Source organism: Anopheles arabiensis, chromosome 2 (genome assembly GCF_016920715.1).
Source record: "Anopheles arabiensis isolate DONGOLA chromosome 2, AaraD3, whole genome shotgun sequence".
Lineage (NCBI taxonomy): Eukaryota > Metazoa > Arthropoda > Insecta > Diptera > Culicidae > Anopheles > Anopheles arabiensis.
The window spans coordinates 5,032,274-5,045,497 of record NC_053517.1 but is presented as its reverse complement, the minus strand read 5'-3'; the positions used below and the strand labels follow the sequence as shown (position 1 = coordinate 5,045,497).

At 48.3% G+C, this 13,224-nt stretch overlaps 2 protein-coding genes across 9 annotated transcripts in view; one reads left to right on the top strand and one right to left on the bottom strand.

Annotated features, from left to right (window-relative positions):
- Nucleotides 1-9,356, top strand: part of LOC120898279 — a 60,213-nt gene extending 50,857 nt beyond the window's left edge. For all 8 annotated transcript variants that reach the window (XM_040303891.1, XM_040303895.1, XM_040303896.1 and 5 more), the window contains 5 exons: nucleotides 291-339; nucleotides 5,174-5,464; nucleotides 5,540-5,718; nucleotides 5,793-5,996; nucleotides 6,079-9,356. In XM_040303891.1, coding sequence (XP_040159825.1) covers nucleotides 291-339; nucleotides 5,174-5,464; nucleotides 5,540-5,718; nucleotides 5,793-5,996; nucleotides 6,079-6,786 — 1,431 coding nt within the window. In that variant the 3' untranslated portion in view covers nucleotides 6,787-9,356. The remainder of the gene's footprint in view (nucleotides 1-290; nucleotides 340-5,173; nucleotides 5,465-5,539; nucleotides 5,719-5,792; nucleotides 5,997-6,078) is intronic.
- A 132-nt stretch (nucleotides 9,357-9,488) lies between these two features.
- Nucleotides 9,489-11,758, bottom strand: LOC120898291. Its single transcript, XM_040303936.1, has 3 exons — nucleotides 11,502-11,758; nucleotides 10,474-10,867; nucleotides 9,489-10,251 (listed from the first exon to the last, which is right to left on the bottom strand). The coding sequence occupies exons 1-3, from the start codon at nucleotides 11,614-11,616 to the stop codon at nucleotides 9,981-9,983; spliced, it is 780 nt and encodes a 259-aa protein (XP_040159870.1). The 5' UTR covers nucleotides 11,617-11,758; the 3' UTR covers nucleotides 9,489-9,980.
- Between the last annotated feature and the right edge of the window lie 1,466 nt (nucleotides 11,759-13,224).

Here is a 13,224-nt window from a genome sequence, read left to right as displayed (position 1 = left end):
GGACTGTCCGCTGTCGACGTCGATGCCGACCAGCATCAAGTACTACTACACCTCGCCGACCTGGTACTCGCGCTTCAGCCACTCACTGCGCAAGAATGTTCTGCGTCGTTCGACCAGCGCCCACAACAGTCAAAACGTAATGTTGGCCTAAGAAGACGCTCGATTAAACGCACTTTTACCCCATTGATCACATCCATCCATTATTGCTACTTGCTCTGTTGCTGGTGTGCTGCGCAAAAGAAACGATTAGTAATGGAATCTTTCCTTTCTGTGTTTTTGTCTCATTTTAGCTGCCCGTTGCCGACCCATTCCTGGAGAAGGTTCCGCTGTCGGATCTAGGTGAGTGTTGTGTCTCTGATATATGATTGCTGGGTCTCATGTTTTCCGCTGTTTTGTGGATGTATTTATAAACCTTACGTGATCGATATTTTGGCCCTGTCGGGGCGCCACCTCTCGCCCGTTCATCTTGTTGTTCTTCTTCGCTTGATGATCTTCTGTATCCCTGCAGTATGCGCCACAGACTGCACTTGTTTGTTCGCTTTTCACTCAAACGGTTGATCGATTGCCAAAACTTGGCCACTCCTCGCCACCTAACTCAGCGTCTCGGCGAAAGATAGAAGGATGCAACCGGACCGAAGGATGTAGAAATAAGACATGACGAAGAAAAGTTACTTCTTCGCTCATAAATGTCAAATTGTGTGTGACAGTTGAAAGATTTATTAGACAAGGATGTTATTACGTTTCGTTGGGTTACGATGATGAGTTAGATAAAATGGTGCGACTTTTGAACTTTTTGGTTTAAATATTCAAGATTGAAGAACCTGAGTGTAGCTGTGAACATTTGGAATTTCTAGTGCTGTTGTTCGACCTCCTTTGTGCTCCAAAACAATTGTCGAGCTTGGGTTTCTTTCCATCAGCTTGGGTGGGAGCATGCGTGAGCATACGATATTGTACGTAGATCATCGGCAGAGTCCGGCTGTAAACTATCCGTCAGTAGATTGAACGAAGATTTGAAAAGACGCCCTCGTTTTCCTCCCTTTCGGTGTGTCGCTAGCACCACTTGACCCTGCGGAAGCATTCCGAACACCCTTCTCTCTCTCTCTCTCACTGACCATGCGCAATTAACCACAGCCGACGACGGCTGATGACGACGACGACCACGAACGACGGTTAAAGATTGCCTTGAATGTTTGTAATTTCGGACCACGGGCACGAACGCTCTGCTTGTGCTGCTGCTGCTGTTGCTGCTGTTCTGCTCTCTCGGTCAAGATCGGTCAAGATCGGGGCAAGATCTTTTTCGCACCACACACCACCTTCCCTTGCGCGATCTACCCTTTTTGGTGGGGTGCGCAAAGCCGCGTCTCTGTATAAGAAAAGGATCTGGCTGCGCAGACCAGACTGCTGGCAAATGGCGTTAAAGCATCGTCGTTTGTTGTCGTCAGCGGAAGCGGAATGCTCCACCGATGCTTACCGGGGGGCTGTCGGAACAGCACACGGATCAGTTGATCGGTGAATGCTGGGAGTGCTTGTTGTACACATCGCCCCACACCATCGTGGCGAAGGCGAAACTAGCAACAAACGGAACGAACAGTAGAAGAGAAAACCCTGAATTTGCTTTCCGTCGCGATCGTTTGCGTAGTGAACGTTTCTTCTTTCTTCCGCGTTTGAAGCGATCTCCTCGACTTCCTCTTACGCAGCTGGATTGTGTTTTCGGTTCGCCGTCGGTGTAGAGTAGTACTGTTGTAGTGTATACCAAATCTTTCTGTGATCCGTGATCTCGTTTAGTGAACTATCGAACAGTTGTGTGATATAGGGCGAACGTTGTCGTCCCGGCCCCGCGACAATCTCTGCCATTTTTGCGTAGTGTGGTGATCGTTGTGTAAATATGGTTCCTTCCCTTCCCCAACCAACCAACCAACCAACCGACTCATTCACCCTCAATGTCGCAGCGATAGAATAGTTTTTATTTTAGTTGTCGTTTCGAAAAGGAGTTTCAACTAACTCTCTCTCTCTGGCAGCACTCGCTGTGTTTGCAGGATGCATTTTATGTGTTGTAGCTACAGTAGTGCACACGTGTGGTGTAGTACCCCCTTTACTAACACTGTGGATGTTGTGGCTCGTAGAAATCAACTTCCCCTCGTCTAATAATGCACATACTCTCCGTTTAGGGGTAGCAATAGCGTTCGATCACGCCGTTTCGGTTTGCTCTCTAACGGGCAAACAAATATCGTGTGCGCTTTGTTTGCTGACTTCCTGTACTGTGTATGCGCCCCATGATTGACTTTTAAAAATAGAGCGTACGAGGAAAATATTGGAAATCATTCACTATACACACATACTCGGCGGGCACGCGTTCTCCTCAGCGAGGAGAGTCATGTGTCGCGCCAGAAAACCAATCTAGAGTAGCAGTGAGCGCGGAAGGAATACACATTTTAACGTATTTTGCGCCGATACTTGATGGTAGATAGATTGTTGTTTTACTTGATGAAGATATCAGAGACAGGAAAGGAAAGAGAGCGAAAACGGTTGAGAAGAAGTAAGAGTGATGTTTTGTGACCTGAATGACGTCACACGAGCGCGCGCGTAGGCAATTCAGTTTTTGATGCGTACATCCCCGCCCGGTCGATCGTGACCCACCCGCGACACGTGGAGGACTGGCCGTCCACCGTCAAACATATGGTTCTATCGTCAGTAGCCGCCCAGCCCAGTAGTGTAGTAGAGGCACGTCCTCTGCACTTCGCTCCTCTGCCATTGACACAGTGGAGGTGTAGTGGTGGTGGCAGTGAGAGCTGTGTTATTAATAGTCAGGACGCGCGTTTGTGTGTTGAGCTGTTTTGATAAATCAAGATCAATTAATGCGACGCATACGTGCGCATTGTGCGCTGACTGCCATGAATCATTCATCTTATTTTCAGGCTCCTCGGGGTTGTGATTGTGTGCGGTGTGTGTGGCTAAAGCACAGTCACAAAGGCGTTAATGCCCGAACTGGCTGACCCCATGTAGTAGCCCCATCGTCACAGCTGATCGTTCGTTTTTGCCCTGTAATAAAACAGCGACAGAATAAAAGGAATCCGAGGTTGTACAACACTGTGAATGATATTTTTAATCCTACAAGTGGTGGCGTCGATCACCAACCATAACGTCTAGACTTGTTGATGGAACAGCAGGGGGAGATGGCGGTGGCGATGGATGCCGGCGGCGGCAACCCCATCGCTAATTATTCGATCGTCATGCGGCGGACACCGTACAGCTCTCATGCGCGAATAAAGGAAGCGGAAGGGGCTGAACTTTACAACAATGGTGGTAACAACCCTAGCACTAGCGCAAGGCGGGCAGCAGCAGTAGCAGCAGCAGCACTACTGTGTAAACACACTGGTGTGCGAGATGTTCTGTTGGGAATAAACCTTCGTGCGCCGTGATTTACGAGGATGATCTAACGAGAAAGTAGCATCATCACAGCAGAGGGTCGTTGCTCTTGTTGAGTTTGGGTTTTAACGATCCCAAAATGTAAGCTGTTTCGGCCCAATAAGAGGCCAATTTCAAAGAGCAACAGTGGGCCGATTGCCGAACAAACCTGCCGAAACTAGAATGTCAACAGGTGCTGTCAACGGTTTCGCCGAACATTGGTCAGGAACGCGGGGGAAAATCTGTACCACACCTTGCGTCGTTGACATTATGTTCCCATTTGGCAGCAGCGGGTAATATGGGATGTAAATTGAAAACAAATCCGACATTCATTAGATGCCATCAATTAGTGTCAGTTGTGTGGTGGTTGAACACATACACCCGGATGGGCGACCATGAACCAACGTAACTTGTGGGGAGGGTGCAGTTGTAAAGGACAAGTGGTGGGATCAGACGAGACGCGGGCATCTTGTACTCCATACTAGTTAGCAAGAATAAACTTATAGTTCAGAGTGAACGACTTCAAAGGCGTCTTGAAGTCGAAACGCTTGATCATGTAGAGTATACTCATTTCCTATCTGTGCACTGTAGAACCGTCATTATATGCCGCAAACCAAGAAATAGAGCACCGTATGTTGTGAATGTGTGTTTGCAGCTTAACGCCAAGCGTGTGTCTCCGTGAGTGTGAAACTAATACCTCTGCAACATCCCTCTGCTGTGCTAACTACCTACCACCAACTTCCCGAATGGATCCCGGCATTGGAACGTGGGACAGTTTGAGTCGCTTCGGCAGTGGCATCAGCATGTCCGATAGCAGCGAGCACAGCCACCGTACTATCAGCATCGCGTCCAATCTCACCAGCTCTGCCTGCTCGAGTGCGAGCAGCCTTAGCCAGGACAGTAGCAGCTGCTGTCTGGGGTCCTGTTCCGAACCGGACGGGGGCAGCAGTGGTGGTGCCGGAGGAGGAGGAGGCCTTAGAAGCAAAATCTGAAAGTATCTTACATTGATGTACACGACACGACACACCCTCCCTTCGCTCGCTTCACTGTTCGCTCATAATTGTGTATACATCTTCATGGCAGAGTGTGGTGTGATGATCGAGCGTGTTTGTGTAATAGATTTGATGTCTGTCTGTGTGTGTATATATCTGTTCTGCATGTACCATGTGAAAGGAGCTCATTTGCCGCTGCTTAACATCACCTGCAGTAAGTGCTTTGAATGCAACAACCTCACGCTGCCCATCTTTACACGCACACTCACTCACTCGAACGTTCAATCGATCTGTAGAGAGGGTCTGTGGTCGCCCTTTGCCTAATGTGTCTCTCTTGTCCTTGCTCTTCGAAACGCGGTTGCGCGTACAACAGTGTGTTATGTGAATCCAAACTTTAAGAAAATTAGTAACCCTAAGAAACGGTCCAACTATGGCTGCAGGCGGCGCTGGTTTGCCGGCCGGGAGCCATGGCCCACGTTGCATTTCTACTCGAACTATGCCGGCCGGCTGGTTCTGGGGGCCGGCTTCCACGATTTCTTCAACACCGAAACGTACCCGCTGGAGAGCATAAAGGAGTTTGAGGCAATCTCGAGCGCCTGGAAGCGGCATCTGGCGGAGCTGCTGAAGAAAGGTCGGCCAGAAAGTGTTCGTGAGGGGGTGGGATGGTCTAGTTTCAATTTCGATAGCTCGGAGAGTGTGCTGTATGTGTGCATCATTGAAATCTCGGACTAATTGCCTTTTTGTTTGCATTCATTTTTTTTTTTTTTTTTTTGCAGAGGAAGATGAGTCGCAGATATTTGTCAAGTTCTTCCGATTTCATAAGTGCTACGATCTGGTGCCGACCTCCGCCAAGCTGGTCGTGTTCGACACCCAGCTGCTGGTGAAGAAGGCGTTCTACGCGCTCGTCTACAACGGCGTCCGGGCGGCACCGCTGTGGGACTCGAAGCGCCAAGAGTTTGTCGGCATGCTAACGATCACCGATTTCATCAAGATTCTAAAAATGTATTACAAATCACCGAACGCGTCGATGGACGAGCTCGAGGAGCACAAGCTGGACACTTGGCGAAGTAAGTACCTGTGAAGGGGGGTTGAACTGTCGAGCCAGAATAAGTAATTTACTTTTGTGTGTGTACATTGTGCAGAAGTGCTACAGGAGGACGTGAAGAAGCTCGTTAGCATCGGTCCAGATGCGTCGCTGTACGATGCCATCAAGATGCTGGTACACAACCGCATCCATCGGCTGCCCGTGATCGATCCGGTCACCGGCAACGTGCTGTATATACTAACTCACAAGAGGATACTTAGATTCCTATTTTTATATGTAAGTACGCTCGCCGGTCGTGAAAGCACACGGTTGAAAGAGCTGTTTGTTAACAATCGTGTCGTTCGTTGCAGATAAATGAACTACCAAAGCCATCGTACATGCAGAAAACCCTCCGGGAGGTGCGCATTGGCAGCTACAACAACATCGAAACGGCGACGGAAGATACCAGCATCATAACGGCGCTGCACAAGTTCGTAGATAGGCGCGTGTCCGCTCTGCCGATGGTCGACTCCGAGGGGCGCCTGACGGACATTTACGCCAAGTTTGATGTTATTGTGAGTGAATTGTTGCGAACTAATGTCGTCACAGTCGAAATCATCGTCACCCCGTCCCCCACTAACACACCTTCCGTTTCAGAACTTGGCTGCCGAGAAAACGTACAACGATCTGGACGTGTCCCTGAAGAAGGCAAACGAACATCGAAATGCGTGGTTCGAGGGCGTACACCACTGCACGCTGGACGAAACGCTCTACACCATCATGGAGCGTATCGTGCGCGTCGAGGTCCATCGGCTGGTGGTGGTGGACGAGCTGAAGAAGGTGATCGGCATCATCTCGCTGTCGGACATCCTGCTCTACCTGGTGCTGCGTCCCAGCGGGGACGGCATCGGTGACTCCGAGTCGCTCCGCGCCACCGATCCGAGGCTGATGAAGGCGGGCTCGCCGGCGGGCGGCAGCAGCAGCAGCAAGCTGCAGGCCACCAAGCGCGACAGCAGCAACGAAAGCATCGAGGAGGAGAAGGAAACCACCGAGGAGGACGCCGAACAAGAACAGCAGGATGCTGCCGCTCACAAGACTGAAACCACCATCACGCCGGCCACTCCCAGCAACGACGAGGACGGGCAGAAGAACGAAGCGGAGGTGGAAGTGGAGACAGCAGATGATGCCGTCCCAGAGTTGGCGGTCGAGGAGCTGGCAGAGGAAGCGAAGGAAGACCCGGACGATACCGCGTCCACACCGGTCGATCGTAGCAGTGCCAATGATTCTCCCGTCGCGCAGGAAATGCTCGCCACCGACGTCCCACTGCAGTCCGTCCAGCGGGAGGTGGGATTGGTTAGTGAGTAAGAGGCACGCCAAACGTCTCAGTCGGCGGGGACAAGAGCAGCAGCACGGTCTCGTTGTGTCAGTTTTGGCGACACGCGCGGAAAGATTGAAAGTTGGTGGGGATCGATCGATTCCCCTTTCCTTCATTCGTGCTTTCGTGCGGGGATTATTGTGTGCGTGGTGCCGCCTCTGCCGCTTGTTACCGATCCTTTTTCTCGATGTGTGTCTGCTGTGTGATATATTGGGTCGCGCCCCACGTGTTTCCAATTGTTGTGGAAAACCGGCGTGTGCGCGGTAGCCGACGTGCGCGTAGAAGCAGTTGTGTTGTGCTGTGGAGGAGAGTTTGAATGCGCTGTGCAAGAAGATAAGATGATCGATCTTGGATCGGATCGATGTCGAATTGGAGGAAGATTGCAAACTTCGCTGGTGTTGTGTAAAGGTTTAGGTTGTAAGTACAAAACAAATATCTAGCAAAACAAAAGCCAATCAAACATAGTGCAAGCTTCCGCTGCGTGTGTGCGTGCGTGTGTGTGTGTGGAGCGAGTTAGTAATGCGTTTGGCAGAACTGAAACATTGCAACACACAAACATACACACACACACACATTCTATTCAACTCTACTCTAATAGACACTTGTGTGCAACGCGCAGAAATTCAAACATTCGCTTCGGCTGTTGTTGTAGAGAGGAAAGTGTCCCCGTACGCTCTTCTAGTACTTTTTGCATTACAATATTCTCTTATCCAGTAGCGCCGAAGAGAGAGCACACGGCTGGGGTAGAGGGTAGTAGTAGTGGTAGTAAAAAGTAACCAAAAGATAGCAGAAGAAGCAGAAGAAATCACACACAGCGCAGTGTCGGTGCCGGTGACCCATCCCAGCGGGAAGAGTAGGAACGGAGCAGCAGGGAACGTTAGGCAGAAAGCAGACAGAGAAGGGTGGGTGGGTGGGTTGTGCACCGTTTATCTCATTACAGATTTTAACTATTTGTTCTTTTTCTTCATTGCTGCCATGCCCGCACCGCGCCGCCCCTCTCCAGAAGAGGCAAAATGTGCGTGCAGAGAAGTGTCTTTCTCTTTGCTTTTTGGTTAGGGTTAGAGGCGCATGTTTGTTTTAATCCGTTTCTTTTTGGTTTCAAAGAGAGTAGAGTTCTTTCCACACATTTTATTATTCGATCGAATTAAACACACACACACAGTTGTATTGTTTTTGCGATAGATTGTTGTTTGCGTAAAAGTAACGCGCGTGTAAAGAGAGAAATTGTTAGATTTTTTGTTTGTTTCGTGGGCTGTAAACACCGTGCGCGGGCGACTTAAGGAAGGTTAGAGATACTAATTAATTTGCGCGAACACACACGTCGTGTGTGAGTGTATGTGTGTGTGTGTGTGTAGGATGCGAAAACCAAACTTATTTGATAATAATTTAAAAATTATAGTGTATAGTGCAAGAGTTAAACGAATACGAATTGGGTAAAATGCAAAGAAAGCAAAGCAAAACGATTAATATGAAGAGATATGTATGATGTTAACAAGAGAGGGATATGTAGAGCAGAAGGAAACGAGAAACGAGAGAAACTACTAAAAGAATGTGAAACACACACAACACAACAAATCGTGAATAGATAGGGCTTACTAGGAAAAGATAAACAGCAAGAAAACTGCAACAGAAACTATTTAGAAGCTAGCTATACATTTACACAGATAGTAGATAAAAGGGCGTGTTGTTGCACTATACCCAAAGGCGTCCACAGAGAGAGCAGGAGAAGCGAAGCAGTGTGTGAGTGTGGATCGATGCAATAAGTTGAGATTGAAGGCAGAAAGGAAACAGCATTCGTTTTGAGCGGAAATGTGTTAAGATTATCGTTTCCGCCGCATGGACACATACACGTTTAAGGTTTCTATTTAGGGTTTTTTACTTTCACCGCTCTACTCTACTTTGCCTTGCTTTGTGTTGTTGCGCATTGTCTCGGCTCTATTTACAGAGGCGAAAAAAGGAAGAAAGCGCGCGCCCACCACATCGTGGTGATCGTCGTCGTCGTCCTCGTGATTAGGAAGGGAAGGAAACATTCGAAACGCAAGAGAGATTGGAAGAAGAGAACACAGACGTTTGCGTTGTGTAAGCAATTGCAAAATTTGGTGATAATATTATGATTGGCGAAAATTATTGAATACAATCGATGTATTCTCCCTTTTTTCTCTCCTAAAAGGCAAGGCCCCATTGCATTGCATTGCTCGCGAGTGTGATGGTGGTGTGTGTACCTTAAACGCTTGTTGTTTTCCAGTGTGCGCGCGTCGCAGGAAAAACGCTTGAATTATAGAATATTATGGAACGGACTCAGATTGAGGGAAGGGGGGGGGAAATTGCTGGGAACACACACACCCCGCTATCGAAGGGAGTAAAACCTCCGTGTGTGTACGTTAGAAAAAAGCTGAAGAAGGCGGAATATGTATAGCATGTGCGCGTACGCGAAACAAAACAGAGAAGAGTTACGTTGAATCGCTAAGATGATTATTAAGAAACTAATGGAAAGTTCAATTGCGGTAAAAATATTAAAGAAGAAGGAGAGAGATAGCTCATATAAAATACACATAAAGTACTACTGCGGCTTTGAAGCAAATCGAATCATGATGATAATTAGATGTGAAGCGAACGAGATATAACGCGAGGTAAGTGAGCGTTTTGAATGCCTTTTTCTTTCGTTTCTTCCGTTATGTTACACACATTTTTTGACATTTTCACAACGTTTAGTTTTATTACTTTAATCAACACTTTTTAACACTTTTTCACACTACCTATGGGATCACTTAGAACAGTGACGCGCTTGGAAGTTTGATACACCCCAGTCAGTGTTGTGTAAGGGTTGGGGGGTTGTAAGGGTAAGGGGTGGGGGGATTATGTTTTCGGTTGACCGAAGAAGAAGGAACTTACATTACCTCTGGTTAGTTCTCTGGCGAGTGGGGCAAGGAGGAGGGAAGGGTCCACAGGGAGAGGGAGTTGTATTAATCGGTGGGTGGATAGGAAGCGGTTGCGTTAGCTTTGGACGTATCAATGCTGTGGGAGAAGAGCGTAGAGAAAATTGGGATACAAAAAACGGGTTAATATTCGGGGACGGAGATTAGCGATGGAAGATGACATTTTCTCTCTAGTTTCAATAAATTAATGACCACAATGACCCTTGCAGGTGGTGATCGGGCTTTTCGCCTAACACCACACACCAAAATCACAACTCATCGTGATCGTGATCTTGATCATCGTTTGCTTGCTGTTCTTGTGGTGTTGTGTGCTGTGGAATTTCGACCGTTTCGACCGTCCCGCGGACCCGCTGCTCCGGGAGCTGGTGGGACGACGCGTTGCGGAACCGGCTCGGCACGAACGTGACCGTGCCGGACGCGCTGTGCACCGAGTTGTGTTCGTTCGGTGTTTGTGTGTTTGCCGACGGATCCGGACTGGTCAGTGTAATGCGTGACGACGGTGTCGGTGTTTCCTCCTCGCTTCTCGGCCCGGCGTGTATGTGGTGTTGTGAGAGTGTTGTGCGTGTGAGGGGTGGAAAACGGGAACATAAAAGCAAAAAAACGAGTAATTTAAACAATTCCTTAGCTATGGTACAAAAGTGTCTGAAACGGAACGCTTATCTGCTTAAATCCTTTAATCCTCCCTCCCTACTGGACCCCTCTTCTGACCTCCCGTTGACGCTCTTTCTTTCATATAATTACCTATCCCGTGCCTGGATCTCCGAGCTGACCGTCACACCGCGCGGCTTCCGGAAGTCACACTCCACGGCGAACGCGGCATCACCGGGCGTCACAATGTCGGGATCGTGCTGCACCACGACGATGTTGGAGTACACCTCCCCATTGTTGACCGTCTGGCACTGGTCGAGATTGAACTTCATCTCGAGCGTTCGGCCGGCCCGTTCCGGCTTGACGAAGCATGGTTCGGTTTGCTTGTAGTAGCTACCGCGCGTGTACATCACGCCCTGGAAGTCTTCCTCCGTCTTGAGCTCGATGCGCATCGAGTCGGCCCCGCAGCGCAGGTTCACCTTCTGCAGGCCTTGGGTCGAGGCGTCGATCTTGAACTGATCGCCGAGGTCCTGCTCGAAAAGGCTCTCTATGGGGGGTGAAGAAGTGTGACGCGGAAGTTGTTAGAGAATGTATTTGGATTTAATATCATTTAACAAAATGTAACATTTGATCAAATCCTATTAAAAAGGACCTAAAATTGCAACTACAAGATAAGCCGAATCGACGGTGAAAGTTAGGTCATTTTAATGCTTTAACGCCAGAATCATACATTCCCGCTCTTTTCTGTCTTCTAGCCACAGTTTACACAATACCGACGAATGTGCAGCATGCCAGAACCAACCAACACACGTAAAGAAAGTGAGTCGTGGAAAACCGGTTCCAGGTGGATGATTCCATCCCCCAAGAACTCGACCACCTGACCCCACCGGGAACACTGAGCGCGCGTATGTGTGTGTATTCGTGGTGGTTTGAAGAAGCTCACGCACCGATGATGATGATGATGATCATGATGGCGATCGTACCGGAATGGGGGTGAGCAAAGGCAAAGAACCCGTTACGCGCTGACGTTGCGTGGCTTCGGCGAATGAATCTACCGAATCGATGGCCACACTTTCTGTACGTGAGTCATCCATTAAAGCGGATTTCTTATTTAACTTGCTTTAAACCTCTTCACAATCTTTTGTAGGTTGCTTCACACCGAAACACACACGCACACTGACCTTCAGGTTTTTGGTCCTCCTGCTGCTTTTTGGCAAACACACTGCACAACGATGGTATCAGCAACACCAGACAGCACTGGAGCAAGATGACGGTACTGCTACACTTTTTGGCCATTTTTGTATGCACGCACACACACTTTGTGCAATGGGACACTATTATTATTCACTTTTGGTGTTCACAACCTCACATAAACCGATAAAGCCGCTTTCAATGCTGCTGCTGCTGCTTCTTCGCTGATCGACGGTCGCTGACTGAGTACGATCTAACACACCGAACCACGAAGACTATATATATGAGTGTGTTTGTAGTGGTACCGGTTCCGGATCGGGCGGGGAGAGACCAAACCCCCCATCCAATCCCAATCGCGGCTCCCTTCTCCCGTGAGCACGCGTCTATTTCGTTACTCGTTCGGCACCACGTGGAAGCTCGGCTCGGCCTCGCTTCGTATTGCGTGCGTCGTGTAGAGCTTTTGCGTACAGCTGTTGCGCAGAATAGGATGAGGCGAGGCACACACTTCCTGCCGCCGTTGTTTGCGCCACCCTTACATAATGCAGTGTGATAGGGTGATAGGAGGGCTTAACGGAAGGATTTTCCCTCCAGCTGCTTGTAGCTGGAAAAACGCAACCCCTTTCTGTTTGCCCTTCCTTTTTTTTTCATTCCACTTGAGTGCGGTATGCATTTCCTCCATTGGAAGTTACTGGTGTTTGCGGTTTAGGAAAAATGGACTTCTTTTATGGAATGCTGGCTGCAACTGCCTTCAAAAAGGGTTCGGCTTTTACACTTACAATCAAAAGCATTCCCAAAACAGATTGAGTTTGAGAATGTTTGTAGGGTCTGTGGTCTGCCCCCACAGTCTTTTCGTTTTTCAATCAAAAACTAAACACTTCCCCCGGTTGGCCTGCTTCGATTTGCTTATCGAGCAGTAGTAGCAATCGGCCGCGTGTGGTTGTTACCGTATCATACATAGTAGGCGCTGGTGGAAGTCTTTTTTTCTAAACTTTGATTTCCGCAAACCACCGCGCGCGGTTGGACGCGAACGACTACCCGCCCGCTCGCCACGTTTGCGCAAGATAATTAGGATTTCCTAATGGTAAACAGTGCCGCGTTCCTTTCGCCCTCTCTTGCTCTCTCTCTCTCTTGGTAAATGTATAATTCGCAATTTACAATTAATCCTACTTCCACCCCTGCCCCTCTGTACCTGGTGTCTTGGATTGCACTTTCCTCTCCCGTGCGGTGTTTGTGCGTGCTTGTGCGGTTTGTTGCGCATCGGCGGAGCATGTGTTTTGCTTTTGCGCGCATTTTAATTTAAATTCAAACAGAAGAGACAAACATGTGTGTGTGTGTGTGTGTGTGTGTGTGTGTGTGTGTGTGTGTGTGTGTTTTTCTTTAATATGTTTGTTTGAATGTTTTCAGGACCCACCAAACGATGTTCAGCGTTGTTTACATTAATTTGGCATACATCTAGTCATGACTCTCTACAATAAGTGAAAATTTGTATAAGATTAGAAATTGGGTCAATAGGATAGGATAAATCCATCAAAATCTAACACAATTATGCAAATCAAAAACATTTAAATCCTAAAAGTTATGATACAAATGATATTTTGAAAACATTTCCCTACTCCTCCATCCTCCTGTCCCCACGACAATAATAACCACGATCGATCGAGGTCTGATAGTGAAAGGGTTTTTTTTTCGTTTCTTTACTGTATTATGATTCGC